Source organism: Globicephala melas, chromosome 9 (genome assembly GCF_963455315.2).
Source record: "Globicephala melas chromosome 9, mGloMel1.2, whole genome shotgun sequence".
Taxonomy (NCBI): Eukaryota; Metazoa; Chordata; class Mammalia; order Artiodactyla; family Delphinidae; genus Globicephala; species Globicephala melas.
The window spans coordinates 73,442,758-73,459,862 of NC_083322.1; the positions used below are offsets into that span (position 1 = coordinate 73,442,758).

The following is a 17,105-nucleotide window of genomic DNA, read 5'->3' on the forward strand; positions in this document are numbered from 1 at the left end:
GTTTTTGGAATTTCTGTTTTTCAAGATATTTACCCATTTTTTCCAAGTCCGGGTTTGGCAAGTTACAGCCATCTGGCCAAATCTGGCCCGGTGCCTGTGTGTTTGGTAGTTTTCAGGCTTCACTGGCTAAGTGGTGTCATTGCACTAGAGACCATGTACCTCTCAAAGCCCTTTACAGGAAACGGTCATCCACCCCTGATCTGCGTTTTCAAACTTACTGATGTGAGTTGGTCTTCCTATATCGACATTATCCTTAGCACATCTGGAGGGTCTGGCATCGTGTCCCCCTTTCATTCCTGGTGTTGGTGATTTGTGTTTTCTCTCCTTTATTTGTAATCAGATTTTCTATGTGTTTATCAATTTTATTTAAGTTTTCAAAAAACTAATCTTGGATTTTGTTGATTTTCTCTACTGTTCGTTTTGTATTTCACTGAATTCTGCTTTATCTTGATTACTTCCTTTCATCTACTTACTTTGAGTTTAATTTGCCTCTCTTTTTCAAGTTTCTTAAGGTGGGAGCTTTGATTATCAATTCTTATACCTTTTTCTTTTCTCACATAGCATCTGAAAGAAACTTGATAACTTGATGAAGATTATCTACCAGAAACCTACAGAGAAAATCATGCTTAATAGTGAAACATTAGCATCATTTCCATTAATGTCAGGAATGGGGTAATTATGCTCACTGCCTCTGACATACATCACTCAATATTGTGCGGGTTTTCGCAATATGACTGAAGGAGAAGTAGGAAACGAACAGTGCAAAGGGAGGCAGTAAACCGAGATCCCACAACCCATGACCTGATAGTGTCAGAGAGTGTGGGACCTGGTCTCTTTGGCAATTTTCTTTGTTCTAGCTGAAATGAAAATCCATTGTTTCTGATACTGCTTAAGTTGAAACATTGATGGGTTTCGGGATTAGAGATCTTGTTACTATTGTTAAGAGACCCAGAGAGCATTACTTCTGTGTATGTCCAGATGGAAAGAGGTTGAGGGTTCTGGTAGCTGACTCCCAAAGTGCTGTAGTAGTTACCTTGTAATGTTCACTTCAGTTTGCTGAGCTGAGGACTACACGCTCCAGATCTTAACATTTCTACTGAGGGGCGCTTGCGGCTTCTTTGCTGCTGTGGCTTGGGTGTGCCTAAGATGGGAAATCTGCCATGCCTTGATCCTGGTAAAATTGCAGTGCTTCTGCTACTACAAGGAAAATGTTCTTTCTGTGTAGCCTTATTTAACCTATAGTATTTAGGGACATGTCTCTTTAAGTTCACAGACATAGCCTCTTTATACCATACTGCCGTAGGAGCTGGGTGAGGACAAAATTGAGAATCAACCACCATTATGTATCGGGAACCAGCCCTTCTTTCTGACCTTGAGTATGTTACTGTGTATGCCTGACACCTTCCTTCATGGTGAGCACACCATCGTCCCACCAAGCAAGCTGGTCCTCTTTGGAAGAACGCTGTGGTGTCTTAGACATTTGTAACATATAAACCTCAGTGATCAAGATTCATGTAACTTTCTTGGGAATTGTTTCCATGTTTATCTAAACATGAGAATTTATAGGAGGGGGATGCCTAGTTACCTCTTTCCATGCACCAGAATCATTAGAGGTCAACTCTTGTCTGGCCAAGGTGTTCTGTTAATGAATATGTTATCCACATGGGAAACTTTTGGGTTTATAAAATATACAATAAAATCCTAGAATCCTGTACTACATCGTGGCTCCACCATTTATAACTGTGTGATCTTGGGCAAATTACCCCGTATTCTCATATATAAAATGAGAATAATAATAGTACCTTCCCCACAGAGTTATTGTGATGATTAAATTAGAAATATGTGTATGTATTTATACATGAAGATAGATATTATACACACACATACTATATATATATACATACACATGTACGCATATATAATAATGCTTTTTAGATATGTTAGCTAGTAAGTGCTCAATAAATGTTAGTTCTTATTATCTGCTGATGCCATCAGAGAGGAACTAGATCAATGGCAATGGGGCTGGTGTTCTGCCCTCTGCACCGTCCTCTTGTTAAAATGGAAGGATGGCCTCTGACCATCTGGAGCCTTGTCTCCATCTGTGCGTTGGGTCTCGTCCGCAGGATTTCCGTGACTTCCTTCTCTACTGTGTCTTCAAATTCTTCCACTGGCTCATTCCCATCAGCAATTAAACATCCCCATCTCTCACATTGCTTAAAAACAATACAACCACCAAAAAGTATTCCTTGATGTCACACCTCCTTCCATTTCCTACTCTGTCGCTGGAACTTATATTATAACCAAGCCTTTTTTTTTTTTTTTTTTTTTTTTTTTGCGGTACGCGGACCTCTCACTGTTGTGGCCTCTCCCATTGCAGAGCGCAGGCTCCGGACGCGCAGGCTCAGCGGCCATGGCTCACGGGCCCAGCAGCTCCGCAGCATGTGGGATCTTCCCGGACTGGGACACGAACCCGTGTCGCCTGCATCCGCAGGCGGACTCTCAACCACTGCGCCACCAGGGAAGCCCATAACCAAGCTTTTTGAACTAAATATCTATACTTACTCATTAAATTTTTTCATCCTCATCTCTCTCCAAGAACCATTTCTAATCACTTGACTGAGTATATTTCTGTTTTTTTAACGTTAGAAATACTTCCTTTTCAAATGCCCTCTTCCCTTATATTCATCTTTATTTGAATTCCACTTTTCCACGTACTTCTTGGGTTATTCTTCAGTTTTCTTTCCTTGTTCCTCTTCCTCCTCCTGCCTCTTAACTGTTCCTTGTGGCTCTGACTTAGATCCCTTTTTCTTTCCACCACACCACATATCCCTGGCTAATCTCATCTGCCCTTATGGCTGCTCAGTTTCTGTTGTAATATGCTGGTGACTTTGACCTCCAGCTCAGACCTTTCTCTTGAAGTGGAGTCAGGGGCATATTGGACTTGTCCACTGGAAATTTGACAGGCACGTCCAGCGTAGAACATTCAAAATACATTTACTTTTCTCAAACCCGCTTCTTCAGTGCCTCCCAAGTTCATTAAAAAACACCGACACTCTTCACCAGTTGCTCAGACTAGAAGCCCATTTGACTCCTCTTTCACCTGATACCCGGCCAACCACCAAGTCTCTTCAGTTGCCCTAAATATATTTATTCTTACTGTTTCCTTTGCTACTTTGTTAATAACCTAGTCCCAGCTACTCTTCTCTTGCCATGAATGTAGCATCCTCTTCTCTGGTCTTTTTTCTCCAATCCTGTTTCCCTCCAATTAATCATACTAGAGGCAGAGAAATCTTTTAGAAACACACATCCGATTATCACCCCACCTCACTAAACCCTTCACCAGTGTCTTCTTGCCCTTGAATTGAAGTTCAGACCCTCAGAAAGTTGGCCCAGCCCTGCGTGTTTGGGACCCTGCTTCCCTCTACAGCATCCTTACATACCTGGTCTGCCTCTCCGTTTCCCTCTCACCATCCCAGACTTCTTTCAGTTCCCTCCCAGGGCCACCTGCCATATCCTGAGCTGCTTCCTGTGGCTTAAACACTGCCTCCCTGGGTGGGAAACCCCTAAACTCTCTACAGCCTAAATCGTACTCACTCTTTAGTTCTCACCATAAATACTCTTTCCTGTAAAATGTCTTTCCAAGCTCTCGATTAAGCAAGGTCCTATTTCTGTGTGCTGTCATAGTACTTTTGTACTTGCCCTAGCAAAACAATTGTAATTATTTATCTGCATTCCTCATTGGCCTATAAGCTCTGGAAACAGTAACCACGTTAGTGTTGTGTGATTGAGGGGATGAGAGAACAAAATGTTGTTCAGGTGTGTATTATTGCTGTCATTCATTTCTTCCTTTGTTTATTCATACGAGTGTTTCCTGAGGACATGCTTGTGCTGGCTGCTATGCTACATGTGGGAGTGTAGTGTTGAATAAGACAGATAAGGACCTTGCTCCTTGAGAGCTTACAGTCAAGCAGAGGAGACAAACAGTAAACAATGAAGTAAATAAGTGAATGATAAGATACTAGTAAGAACCATGAAGAAAATAAATTAGGAACATGTAGAATAACTGGGTAGGTGGAAATAGGATGGCCAAGGAAGGCTGATCTGAGGAGGTGAACTTAAACTAAGACTTGAATAATGAGAGGAGGCCAGCTCTACAAAGATCAGAGGGAAAATGCCTCCACACAGGTGAAACAGTCTCTGTGACCTTGAAGCAGCCATGATGGAGAAACAAAGAGAAGGCCAGGATGGTTGGAGTGATGTCAGGTGGGAAAAGAGTGATGGGAGGTCGTGGAAGGCTTTGTGTTCATGGATAGGAGTTTGGACTGTAAGTGAAGGTAGGCTTCTTTCTGGTTCAAGATACACCGTACATACGCTCCAGCTAAACCAGGGTGTACCGGGAAAAGAGCCACTTGAGTTTCAGAGGTATGTTTTTGACCTGAGACAAACATCCTTGATCCAGTGGAAAATCATGTGACGTTTCTTTAATCAAGGGCAAGAATAAGTGCTGATTACATGATAAGGTATATATTTCTTAAAAGCTGCTGAGGAACATTTTATATATGTCACAGGCCATAAACTTGTATGCAGTTACAATATGAATGTATAGTAATTGCTGCCTGATGCCACTGTCCAAATGATAGATATTTTATAACTACTAGTTTTGTGTGTGTGGGGGTACAGAATTTTATTACTTAGAAAAGAGCATCATTGTTTAATCAAGTTTGATCTTGAGAGACAGTGTAAGATCCCCAACATATAATGCTGTCCAGATAATGTTGATGAGCTGTATTTTTAATCATCTGTCACTTGACAGAACTTCTGTAAAAAAGGAATCAATAATGGAGAAGCCACAGGGAAGCTCACACAAGACATTGCTTGTGAAAGCACTTGAAAAATGTTCTTAAGAGACATAAAATATTATTACTGTTGTTACAACCAACTCTTTCTAACCAAGTACTGGTACTGGTGTAAGATTTGTGACTCTTAAGACTGGATATCTTGACCGAGATAGAAAATATCCAATGCCAAAGTACCTTCTTTCTAACCCACATGCCTATAAATTTTGTTGAGAAACTTACATGTGCATATGCTATTACTGTTCATTCAGTCATCTACTCAGTACTCAAGCATGCATTGAGCACCTACTTTTCAGTTTTGTTTGTTTGTTTTTTGGCTGTGTTGGGTCTTTGTTGCTGCGCGTGGGCTTTCTCTAGTTGCAGTGAGTGGGTGCTACTGTTCGTTGTGGTGCGCAGGTTTCTCATTGCGGTGGCTCCTCTTGTTGCAGAGCAGGACTCTAGGCGCACGGGCTTGAGTAGTTGCAGCATGCGGGCCCTAGAGCACGCAGGCTTCAGTAGTTGCAGTGCACGGGCTCAGTAGTTGTGGCACACGGGCTTAGTTGCTCCGCGGCATGTGGGATCTTCCCGGATCAGGGCTCGAACCCGTGTCCCCTGCATTGGCAGGTGGTTTCTTAACCACTTCACCACCAGGGAAGTCTCTGAGCACCTACTTTTCAACAGCTAGTGGCTTTGGGGACAAAGCACTCAGCTAGATGCAGACCTTGCCCTCATGGAACCGAAAATCATGATGAACACTGAACACGGCATACATGAAATAATAATCGCCTCTGCTTTTCTTCTCATGTAACTACATTTTATAGATAGATGTAGGATATTGAAAGTAGAATATACAACAACAGCTATAAGGCTGTTGTATATGCTGAATGTCTAAAGTATGTATTTTTTATTCCTTTGAACCACTCATTCATTGTGTTTGATTTTAAGTCTCTCTGGAATACTTTCTGCATAACTACCATTTGTCCAACTTGAAAGTGGTGGGTGGATTGATCTTGTGGAGGCTGGTACGGGAAATCTATGCGATGTGATCAGTAAGAACTCAGGCTCTGAAGTCAGAGTGTCTGGATTTGAATTCCCCCTGCCCTGTTCAGCAAGTGTGGTTAACATGCCTACGAGTCAATTTTCTCATCTGCAAAATGAGGATAATAGATTGTTGTGAAGATGACATGAGGTGATGCAGACAATAATCCTAGGTAGTGCCGGGCACGTTGTAGACTCTGATTTAATGTGAATTGTGCATGCGGTGGTTATGCCATCCTGCCTGCCTTCTCCATGCTTACTGTAACTATAGAATCTTCTCCAGTGCAGCTGCACAGCCGCCTCTGGGCAGTCTGCATTGTTTGGTGTTTTCTGGAATGTGGTACTAGTACTATAGGGAATATGTTTGTGACAGTAGGTACAAAGGTTTGAGAGCCTTTGATGATACGATATATTCGCTTGCAACCAGTTCTTTCAGGATCTAACAGTTTGTCATTGACTATCCTTTGCAGAACTAAACAGGAAAGGGGACAGTATAGTTGTACAATATGATACCCTGGAATAAGGCAGAATTTTGTTGTTTGTTGTTAATAAGCTTTGAGTAAGACAGGAATGTTTTATGTAAATAAGCATGCTAACAAAATGACCACCTAAGAGTATCCTTCAGAACTTTCTGGCCACAATTAACAGTAAGATATATTTTATATCAGATGAAGTTTACACACATACGTATACACTCCAGTATGAAACTGAAATAAACTCTCACAAAACATTACATATTCTTACTACTGTAGTGCAGCATTTTTATTTCTTTCTATTCCATGTCATTCCATTCCATTGCATTCCTTTCCATTCTAGGAAAAGAGACCAGTAGTTTGAAAACTATTGATCTCAGAAATTGGTGGGCAAGACAATTCTTGTTTAGACAAGAATAGGGGTATGAATAAGAATTAAGTGGGTTAGTCATCACCTGTACTGTTGAAATCTTTTCTCAGTTATCATCCTATATCCCATGCAAAAACACACGAACAAAACCCAAAACCAACCAAACAAAACAGCGCTTGGTATTTAGTTCTTCTTATACTTTGACAGACATTAACTCAGTTTGATCTTTTAAAATTTTGCAGTCATTTCTCTTCCAGCAAAGTTGCAGACCAGATCGTGGTTACCTGGAGAGTGAGTTCAGTGCAGCCAAGAAACTTTGCTTCTCCCTCTGGCTTTGTCATTACCTCCGGGTTGACCTGTCTTCTCTGAGTCTCAGCTCAGAAGGCGGGGGGGGGGGGGGGGGGGGGGCAGTAATAATATTTATTCTATTTAAATTAAGTAATTTAATTAAATTCCTCCCTCCTGCTCCTACCCCCAGGGTGGTTTGACAGCCAGCTGGGACGATGTATTTGAAATAGTTTTGTAAACTAAAGGGACTTTTACAAATATAAAGACTGTTGAGCTGTAAGATTCTGTATTTGTAACTATTACCTCCTTTAAAAAATATGCCTTCTAGATTTCTCAGTTGAATACACTGATTGCACTTCTGCTGGGAGAACTTCTACCTGGAGACAGGCAGAAGATCATGACAATTTGTACCATAGATGTCCATGCCAGAGATGTGGTGGCAAAACTTATTTCTCAGAAGGCAAGTTATTTGTAGAAATTTCATGTGTTTTTTGCTGTTTCCTAAAAGTGGTATTTATTATCAAGAGTACTTCTAAGAAAGTCATTTTTTTTAAGGTTGTATATTTTAATTAGTCCTAAGAGGCTGAGTGCATTTACTTTGGGTATTTTTTATTTGGGTTAGCGAATATATTATCCTCATGAGAGTTATCCCAAGTGATATTCCAAAGGGTTTGGCCAAGTCAGGAGCCTCTAATTCAGATCATCCAAAAATTAAGTCAGGATGGAGGAACCACAGGAAGTCACGTGTTCATTTCCCTGTCTTCCGGCTTCTCTACACATAATTATCCATTGGCCTGTGATAACCACCACTGTGGCTTATCCAGCCAGGAGCAGTAAGATTGTGTACGACCTAAACCATCTCTGTGTGCTTTTGATTATTTTCCTTTTGAAGAAAGAGAAATGTTGGCCATCCCTTGTCTTTTCCATTCAAAGCTAAATTACTTTCTTTAAGGAAGTTATTTTCTAATCCTTTCAGTGTAACCTTCTTATCTCTTTAAAAAGTCCACGTGTCTCTTAGATACCCGCAGTGTTTAATGCGGAAGGAGAATCTCTCACCCTTTTTCCAAAATACAGTGCTACTTAAATACACTGTTCGCTTGTCTAGTGAACAAAATTGACATACCATGCCCATAACCTACTTCTTCCAAATCCCTTTTGTTTTTTGAGGGTGGCATTTCCTTTCACAATTTGAATGCATGCTTGTATTGTGAGATGTTTGCTGTTGTTTTTCTAGTTCCTTCTCAACTTATTAAGATCAAAGTGAATTTTAATTCTCTTCACAAAGTGCTAGCAAATGCTTCCTTATGTAAGCAAAAAGTTAAAAAAAAAACTTCTTGATCCAGGTTGAGGACCATCAGTGAAGAATGTTGCTTAATTGCTAATCTGAAACTGATCCTTGCAAAACACCATTACCATGTATTCTCATTTTGATGATGAGCCATTGATAACTACTCTTTGAATATGACCTTGCATATTTTATTATGTTTTATCAGTGGTGATTTGCTTGCAGCAGGATAAATTTTGATTTAAAATATGTTCTTTATTTTGTACTTAAAGTGGTAGAGACTGTCTAATTCCTGCTCATTTGGTATGCATAAATATGCAATGTCGAGACTTATGTAAATATCAGACAAATGAGTAGATAATAATTTTGGTAACTTCCAGTGATTCCTAAGAAACCCTTGGGTCAATTGGATTTTGAAAGAGACTGGAATTATTTTTTCAAACTGGGAAAATAATAGATAGAATTGAGTAAAATAAGAAGGAATAGCAACGAAAAAACCACTGTTGTTTGGTTTAATGAAAAATGACCTGGAAATCTCTACTAAAAGCAGAACAGTTTGAGAATGGACTTGGTTGAAAGTATAGTTTATTTATACCTCTAACATGCAGAAATAATGGATTATGTGCTATTTTAATAGAGTGTATTTTTCCATCTGATTTCAGTAATAATGAATATAAAGTCACAAAAGTGATCAAATCACCTGGGGTGATTCATAAAAGGGGAAAAAGCATTGCTTCAACAAATTGATGTTGTTTTACAGTAATAGGCTTCTTAAAATGAAGACGTTTATTACACACGTATTTCTGATTAAGTATTCAACCATCTACATGCAATTACAATTTGCAGTAGCATATAAGAGACTTAGCTTTTGTGAGATTTTTTAAGAGTAAAATGCGACTCAACCGAGTTGATTAGATTAATAGGTTACATTTGTGGCCTTAAAACTATCAGCGTCCCATGTGTGATCATCATGTGATGTTTTTAGGTCGTCACTCCCCACGCTTTTGCTTGGCGCTCTCAACTTCGTCACCGGTGGGAGGACACCCAGAAACATTGCCTCGTTAATATTTGTGATGCCCAGTTGCAGTACTTCTATGAGTATTTAGGAAACAGCCCTCGACTAGTGATCACTCCTCTAACTGACAGGTAACAATGATAAGTTGGAGTTAGATGGGAAAAACCAAGCCAAAAGTTCCCCAGCATGGGTAAAGATGTCTGAGATTGAAAATAAAGGACTGTGAGAAAATGATGAACAAATTGCGAAACTGCATGAAAGCAGAATGTAAATGCACTAATTGAGTGACATAGCAAATGTTGGTGTTAGAGACACGTTAAAGAGAACCAGATTAGAAAAGCAGAATTACAGATGCTATGTGATATCCACATCATGAAATCATGAGCAGTTAATATGGCTCAAGGCAGCATCTTTGATCTCGGAGTCCATTCTCTCTGGTTATTTATGGCTAACACCCTGTTATTAGAAGTGTAAAAACTGCCTCCCTTTATTAGAAGTGTAAAAATGGGAACTGCCTGTATTGAATTCATTTTTGAAGGATTACATACAGGGAAAGGAAGAAAAGAACAGAAATGATTCCATCAGATACAGTACTTCTGAAGCACTGTGCTGAGAACTGTCCCAGTGTCAAGCAGGTAGGGTTCCTGCTCTCTCAGAGCACACTTTCTAGGGGAGTATGGTGTGTGAGTGGCTGGGAATGAAGAGGAACAGTAAACAAATTAACAAAGTTGTGTTAGGTGGTAATATATGGTGTGACAAAAATAAAACAGGATGATAGGTTAGAAAGCATCTTGAAGGGAGAGCCTGCTATAGGTTGTATGAGAGGACATTTGAGCCAAGACCCAAATGATAACAAGGAGCCAGCTATGCACACATCCTGGGCCAGAAAGTTACAGGCAAAGACAAGTACAAAGTTTCTAAGATGGAAAGGAGCTTGGCAGGTTCAAGGGGTAGACACAGAGCCCAGTGTGGCTCAAGCCTGTCAAGGGAGCAAGAGATTCTTAAACGTTCGTTGCCACTTGACTCCACACGGTCAGAATGTTGTAGAGGTAAGGATATGTCACATTGACGTGAGATTCTTTGTTTGTATTCCAACCTCTGCTGAATTATTTGGTGAGAGAAAGCATATTTAGTCCTTGGTATTCATGAAAGAGAAATCACACCTCAAGATCATGTGCGTATTCCCAGTTATCCAGTTGCCACGATGCCGTATACTTTATCTGGGAATGGAAGGGCAGACGGTTGCAAGTCTGTCTGGCGAGCTGGGTACTGGTGGCCCTGGGAGGCTGATGGATTTCCCTCACTAGCTTTGTGATCTTTCTTGCACACACTAATCTGCTCGTGATGTTGTCCTTGATAAATTGTATGGCTTCTGCAATTGTTTCTCTAATTCAGTTCCCTTTAACTCGTCTCTAACTAAAAGTCAGCGTTCACTATCTTAATTAGTTAATTTATGTACTGCTTTCAGGGTGAGAGATTAAACTTTGTAGCTTGACAAAATCGCTTGAAGAGTCAAAACTGCAAATGCCAGAGTCTGCTGTATACGTGCCCTTGCACATAGAGAAGGGGGTGGGGAGAGGCACAGCGTACAGGAGAAATGGGGAAGAGGCATTTTTTAAAATTACCGGTGTGTGAGGCCAATAGCTTATTAACTTTTTAATTTAAAGATCACTATGTGGTTTATTTGGAAGTTAAAAGGAAGATGAATGTTCCTTTTATAGAGTGAATAGGGCTGTATAAGATGTTCGCACTAGGTACATTTCTTTCCCATTTCATTCTTTGGATTGTTTACTAATTGTTTACATTAACACAATGCTGCCTTTCAAACACTTTAACTACGTCTTGTTTGATGCCAGCCTTCCCCTTGTGTGGTAGACTAGACAGAGAGCATTTCCTTCTCCCCTATGTGGGAAGGTTCAGAGAACCAAGTCAACCAAGCTTGTAATTGAGAGACTTGGGCTGGAACACAGGTGGATTGGTTTGGGGGTGCTAAGCTGCTGTTCCAGAGAGACCCAGAATATAAGTCCTTCGTTAACATGGCAGCTGGGGTCTCAGTTGTGTGACATTCCCGAGGAGGATGGTCCAGCTGTATAGGCTTCTGGGTGGCCGACATGCTGCACGTGGTTTGCACGTTTGTTTCAGCCAGTGGGAAAGGGGAAAACGTCTCAAAGGAGGCATCCCAGGGTTAGCACACTAGTTTCAGTACATAACACGTTGGCTGGAGCTTGGTCACTTGACTGCTCCTGGCTGGAAGGCAGGGAGGAAACGTGGTCTGCAGCATATAGGTGGTCCTATGTCAGGCAAAACTTGGAACCACAAGAAAAGATTAATAGGGGATAGTCTGCACCATAAAAAGTGCTATAATTCCTAGTCCAGGGGTCTTTCAATTCCATATTCATTGTAAGATGCTCTGAAACGTGATGGCTGTAAAATACAGAAACACTCTCCATTTCCATAAGTAACTGTTTCTATCTGCATAGTACTTCGAATTTTTTAAGGCATTTACCTTTGGCCTTCTTAGCAGTCCATTGCCGTCACCACTTGGGCACCGTGTTGGGTTGGCTTTCTTAATAAAGTCCTACAATAAACCTCATTTCATGGAGGAGAAAACTGAGGCATGTTGATGTCAGAAATATAATTTAAGATTATCTGATGAGTGGCAGAGTAGACACTAGTCCTGGGTCTTCCGTGTGTGTGTCTTCCCACTAGATCCACTGTCCGTACTAAGACAAAAATAATTCATGAGTCTGCAGAAACCTCATGTTAGGTCCTCACCGTTTATTAGTTTTCCTTCTTTTACAAGTATTAAATTCTGTCTTTGCATAATTTTCCTCAGTCTAAGAACCTCTGAATCTTTCCTGCAAAAATAAGTATTATCATAATCTAAACACACGTAGCGACACGTTCAAAATGAATTCCTGAATACATTTTAACATAATAAATTGTTATCTTTGTTATATTTGCTTTTTACAGTGAAATAGGTATATATTATTTGCATACTCTGTATGTTTACATATCTCATCTCAATGTATTTATTAAATAACAGTTTAATGCAGTTAGTGTTTCATTCATTCATCATCCAAGATACCTATTTTTCTTTTATAAACAGTAGTTTGAGATGTCTGCCATATTAATAATATGTTTACCTAGAAATATCAGAAATTCAAGGGCATTGCAAATTAAGTGTCATTTGTATTCAAATATGCAGCTCTTAGGAAATGAGACAAATAAAGCAGTACATTCTTCTCTGTTACTTTTAAACAGCCAAACTAAAATTAAATTTGATATTATCCTGACTCTTAACCATGAACGAATCAGAGATGTGTCAGTATTTTGTGTTACAACCAGATTCTTAGACCATGACTTCTTAAACTTTAAAAAATATTGGATTGTCCCTTACATCTTCTAGGAATCTCATAGAAGATCGTAATATTTGTGTTTTCTTTTGCTTAAAGGTGTTACATTACTTTAACTCAGTCACTTCATCTCACCATGAGTGGGGCTCCCGCTGGCCCGGCTGGTACAGGGAAAACAGAAACCACCAAAGATCTTGGCCGTGCCCTGGGCATGGTGGTTTATGTATTCAACTGTTCTGAGCAAATGGACTACAAAGTAAGTTAGTTATAAAATGATACATCCTAACAATATTATTCCTGACCTGGAATGTGTCAAACTAATAGCTAAAAACCCTTTTCTGTTACATTCTTAATGCCTCACTCCATCATTAAGTCCATAGGAAATATCTATAAGGGATTGGTGCAGACAGGAGCTTGGGGCTGCTTTGACGAGTTCAATCGAATTTCTGTGGAAGTTCTCTCCGTGGTGGCAGTACAAGTGAAGATGATACACGATGCCATCAGAAACAGGAAGAAGAGGTGAGCGGCGTGTAGCTTCTTCCTGTTCTTACAAGTAGAAGGAGAACCTTAGAGCAATGCAGGAGACCTCATCTTCACAGTCTCCAGCTGCCTCTTCCTGTCCCAGGAGATGGATAAAATGAGAGAGACTGGTTAATTGTGAAGAATTATTTTGAATAACCTCCTGTGTTTTAGCCGCGTTTTTTAAGTGTTCATTACAACAAAGGTGTATCGCATACTTTAATCGGTGGAAGAATAAGCACCCTCTACAACACGAAATCCAGTTATCAGTTCTCAGTCCTGATCTTACTTGACCTTCAGCAGCACTTGACACAGTCACTCCCTCCCTTCTGCGTGACACGCTTTCTTCACATCGGTTCCAGGACTCTACATCCTCCCGGTTTTCTCCCACCCTCAGGGCTGCTCCTTTGCCGATTTCTTCTCATCTATGAAATGGGGAGAAGTACAGTACCCACCTTATGGATTACAGTGAGAAGTAAATGCAGAACGCTTGGGCAAGTGCCTGACACATAGCACCATGTCAGTGTTAGCTATTATTTTTTATTGTTATTTCCTGACCTATTAATGTTGAATGTCACAGGCCTCAATCTTCAGGTGTCTTCTTTTCTCTATCTCTACTTGTTCCCTTGGTCATTTCATTTAGTCACGTGGCTTTCAATACCATATCGATGGTGCTGGCTACCAGCTGCCCAGACCTCCTTTCTGTGATATCTAGACTTACATATACAATGTCAGCAGTTGTCTTGGGGCATCTGAAGACTCCATTTGATGTCTCATTGGCCTCTCATATTTAATATAGCCAAAGTCGAAATCCTGGCCTTTCCACTAACGCTTGCTTTGTTAGTTGCCCTGTCCCAGTAGAATACACCCCCACATTCTTCCAGTTATTCAGGCCAAAACATTTCCAGATGGAGCTAGAACCTAATCGCTTCCCTACTTGGTGCCGCACTCTGAAAGACAAAACATGGTGCTTAGGGTTTGATGGCTTCATTTGAGAAATCAGTATTATAATACCCAGTTGTGGTTTTCTTTGTAACATTTTTGTATACAGTGAAATCTCATGTATCTGGCCTACCCATTGACTCCCATTTCTTAGGGTATTTTGCTCAGTTAGCTGTCTTATCCATAAGAACGTGTCAGTCTCCCATCAGGGGAAGATCATCCAGCCCTTTCAAACTGTGAACCTATTACAGGAGCTTGCAGTTATTGTAGATACATCTGGGTATTTCTGCCTTCTAGAAAAATTCTCAGTCCTTCCACCACATGGCTCTGGGAAACCAGTTTCCTGTGACCAGATGTCTGCTGCCTTAACTACCCCTGATCTAATGTCATGTTACAGAAGTTAGATTCTTCGCCTTTGATCCCCAGACATACTTGATTTAGCTTTTAGTCAAAATCTTCTTATTTGATGTAACCCAGGTGCCTTTGAGGCCATCCTTTCTTACGGAGATTGAGATAACTGATCAATGCAAGGATTTCTGAAAATTTCCAACCATGCTTCTCAACAGTCTCCATGTCTGCACGTATGTGAGTTGTACCTGTTCATCATCATGCTAGCCCATGTGCAAACTGCTAGGCTCCTTCATGAGTTCATGAGTTTTATTACATTCTCTTTCCACTCAAGAATTTAAAAGATGGGACGGTGCCTCACCCACAAAGCTTTCCAGCATCTTGCTGGCTCTGCCCCCTTGAGGTCCATGCCTCTGGCTTATGGCTGTCCCTGCTCTGTTTAGTGGAAGAGTGCTCAGCTACCCTGCTGCCCTAGCCACCTGCCAGGCCTGTTTGCCTTCCCCAGCCTGATACTCTGAGAATGAAGATTTCTCCATTCTTACCTTGACTAAACACAATCCACCTTCTCTTCATTGTCAAGCATCTAAGAAACTCTTAGTCCTAAAAGCTGTGGCTGTCTCTTTTCCCTCCCTAGTCCGTGTTGGAGGCCCAGCTCCTTAACCGCTTTAGCCCTCCCCTTTCTCAACAGGAGAACGCCTTCTGTTTGTCTCATTTCCCTCCATTTGGAAGTTTCCTTCCACATGTCCTTCAGTTTGGCTCCTACTGCCCTTTACCGTTCCATTGCCCTGGCCATCGACAGGCTAATGGCCCTTTCAAAGCTTTCTGAAAATCCTTCACTGCTTCTCCAATACCTTCAAGTCATGACAATAGGCATAGTCATAGCTAACATCTGTTGAGTATTTACCAGGCCCTAGGCACTGTACTCTTAGCCATTTATGTACATAATCTCTTTTAATCCTCATGTAATCCAATAAGGTAGGTAATATCATTATCCTCCATGCTTTTTCTTTTTTATTAGATGAGGGAATGGAATATGCATAAAGTGATATAGCTGGTCTCTGAATGCTCCCAGTCTGGCCCCAGAGCTAGCTGTCACAAGCACCACACTAATCTACCTCTCAGTGGTGGTCAGTAGATATTTGTTGACTAAATGGGAGGGAAGGAGAGATGGAGGGTGAGCAAATGGACAATATAACAACAGAACAAGGAGTCCCTTTTTTCTCTTAGCATGGACATTCTGCATCTGTACAGTATCCCATTCAAGAAACTGCAGCCCATGTTGAAGGCAAAAATGGCATCACCTTTCATTAACTGTTAAAGTAGTCAAGTCCTCATTTTTATATTCTAGCATACTGCAGCCATGCTAAAACACAAAGGAATACTTGCCATACTTGTAATTCCTTTGGGGGAAGGGAATGTATTTTTAATAAACACTCTTCAAAATATGTATGCTTATGAATTTTAAAGAAAATTACACAGCATAAACAGCTTCCTAATAATAATTTGCATTTTGCATTGGTTTGCATTTGTCAATGTGCATTCATATTCAGTGAACACATTTAATTCCATCAACATTCTTTTTCTGGTAGATTTGTATTTCTTGGGGAAGCTATCACACTGAAGCCATCAGTTGGAATATTTATTACTATGAACCCAGGATATGCTGGTCGAACCGAATTACCGGAAAATCTCAAAGCTCTTTTCAGGCAAGTGTTATGCTTTGTGGGTTAGCATCTGGAGCACTCATGTCACCTAATGTTGCTGGTTTGCACTGTTAAATGATTTGTTTTTACTTGGGAATTTCTGTGGAAAACCCTTTATTATATCTTTGGGATCCCTTTATAGAGAGAACTTTCACCATGATAAATTAATTCTTTTGAAATATGAAACCAGGACTGAAAATCATTCCTTAAAAGTTACATAGTACATTTGAACATTTAATACTAGCTCTTTTGTCATGATATTTTTATTATAAATATAATCTTCACAAACTACAGAATATTTGGAAAATACGGAAACGAATAAAGTTACCACTTTACCACCCAGAAGTAATGATCGTTGTATTTTTATCTAGTCTCTTATAATTCCTGTTTTATGAGGTTAAGATATTAGGTTAGATTTTCATTAATTCTCATTTAATATGTTGACATAAGTAGTTTGTCATATTGTTGAAAATTCTCTGGAAATACCATTTTTTGTAGCTCCAAAATGGTCTCTCCCAGGGCTCCTCCATAATTTTCTTAACCATCCCCTGTTGTCTGACGTGGAGGGCTTGTGTTTTTCTTTTCAGTTTTTTATGATCATAAAGTAGCCAGCCGTACACATCCCTCCACATGAAGTGTTATCCTTATTTCAGGTTATTACCCAGAATAGATTCCTACATGTAGAATTACTTGGTGACTGATTAAAATCTTGATCGATGATCTGCTTTCCAAATGTACTCTGACGGTTTATATGCTTATTAGCAGTGTGTCAGAGAACTTGTGCTGTTGTATACAAACCTGTTCTGATTTAAATCAACTTTGTTCAGGTGTAATTTCATGTAATAAAATGCACCCACTTAAGTATCCAGTTGGTGAAAACACTACCACAATCAAGATATGGAATGTTTCTGACACCCCTAGACATTCTCTTGT

The 17,105-nt window shown here is 40.2% G+C and overlaps 1 protein-coding gene across 1 annotated transcript in view; it reads left to right on the forward strand.

The window, feature by feature from the left end:
* DNAH11 (dynein axonemal heavy chain 11) overlaps window positions 1-17,105 on the forward strand; it is a 315,096-nt gene that overhangs the window by 118,258 nt on the left and 179,733 nt on the right. The window contains 5 exon segments of the mRNA XM_060305020.1: window positions 7,333-7,464; window positions 9,275-9,435; window positions 12,760-12,916; window positions 13,034-13,179; window positions 16,059-16,175. Coding sequence (XP_060161003.1) covers window positions 7,333-7,464; window positions 9,275-9,435; window positions 12,760-12,916; window positions 13,034-13,179; window positions 16,059-16,175 — 713 coding nt within the window.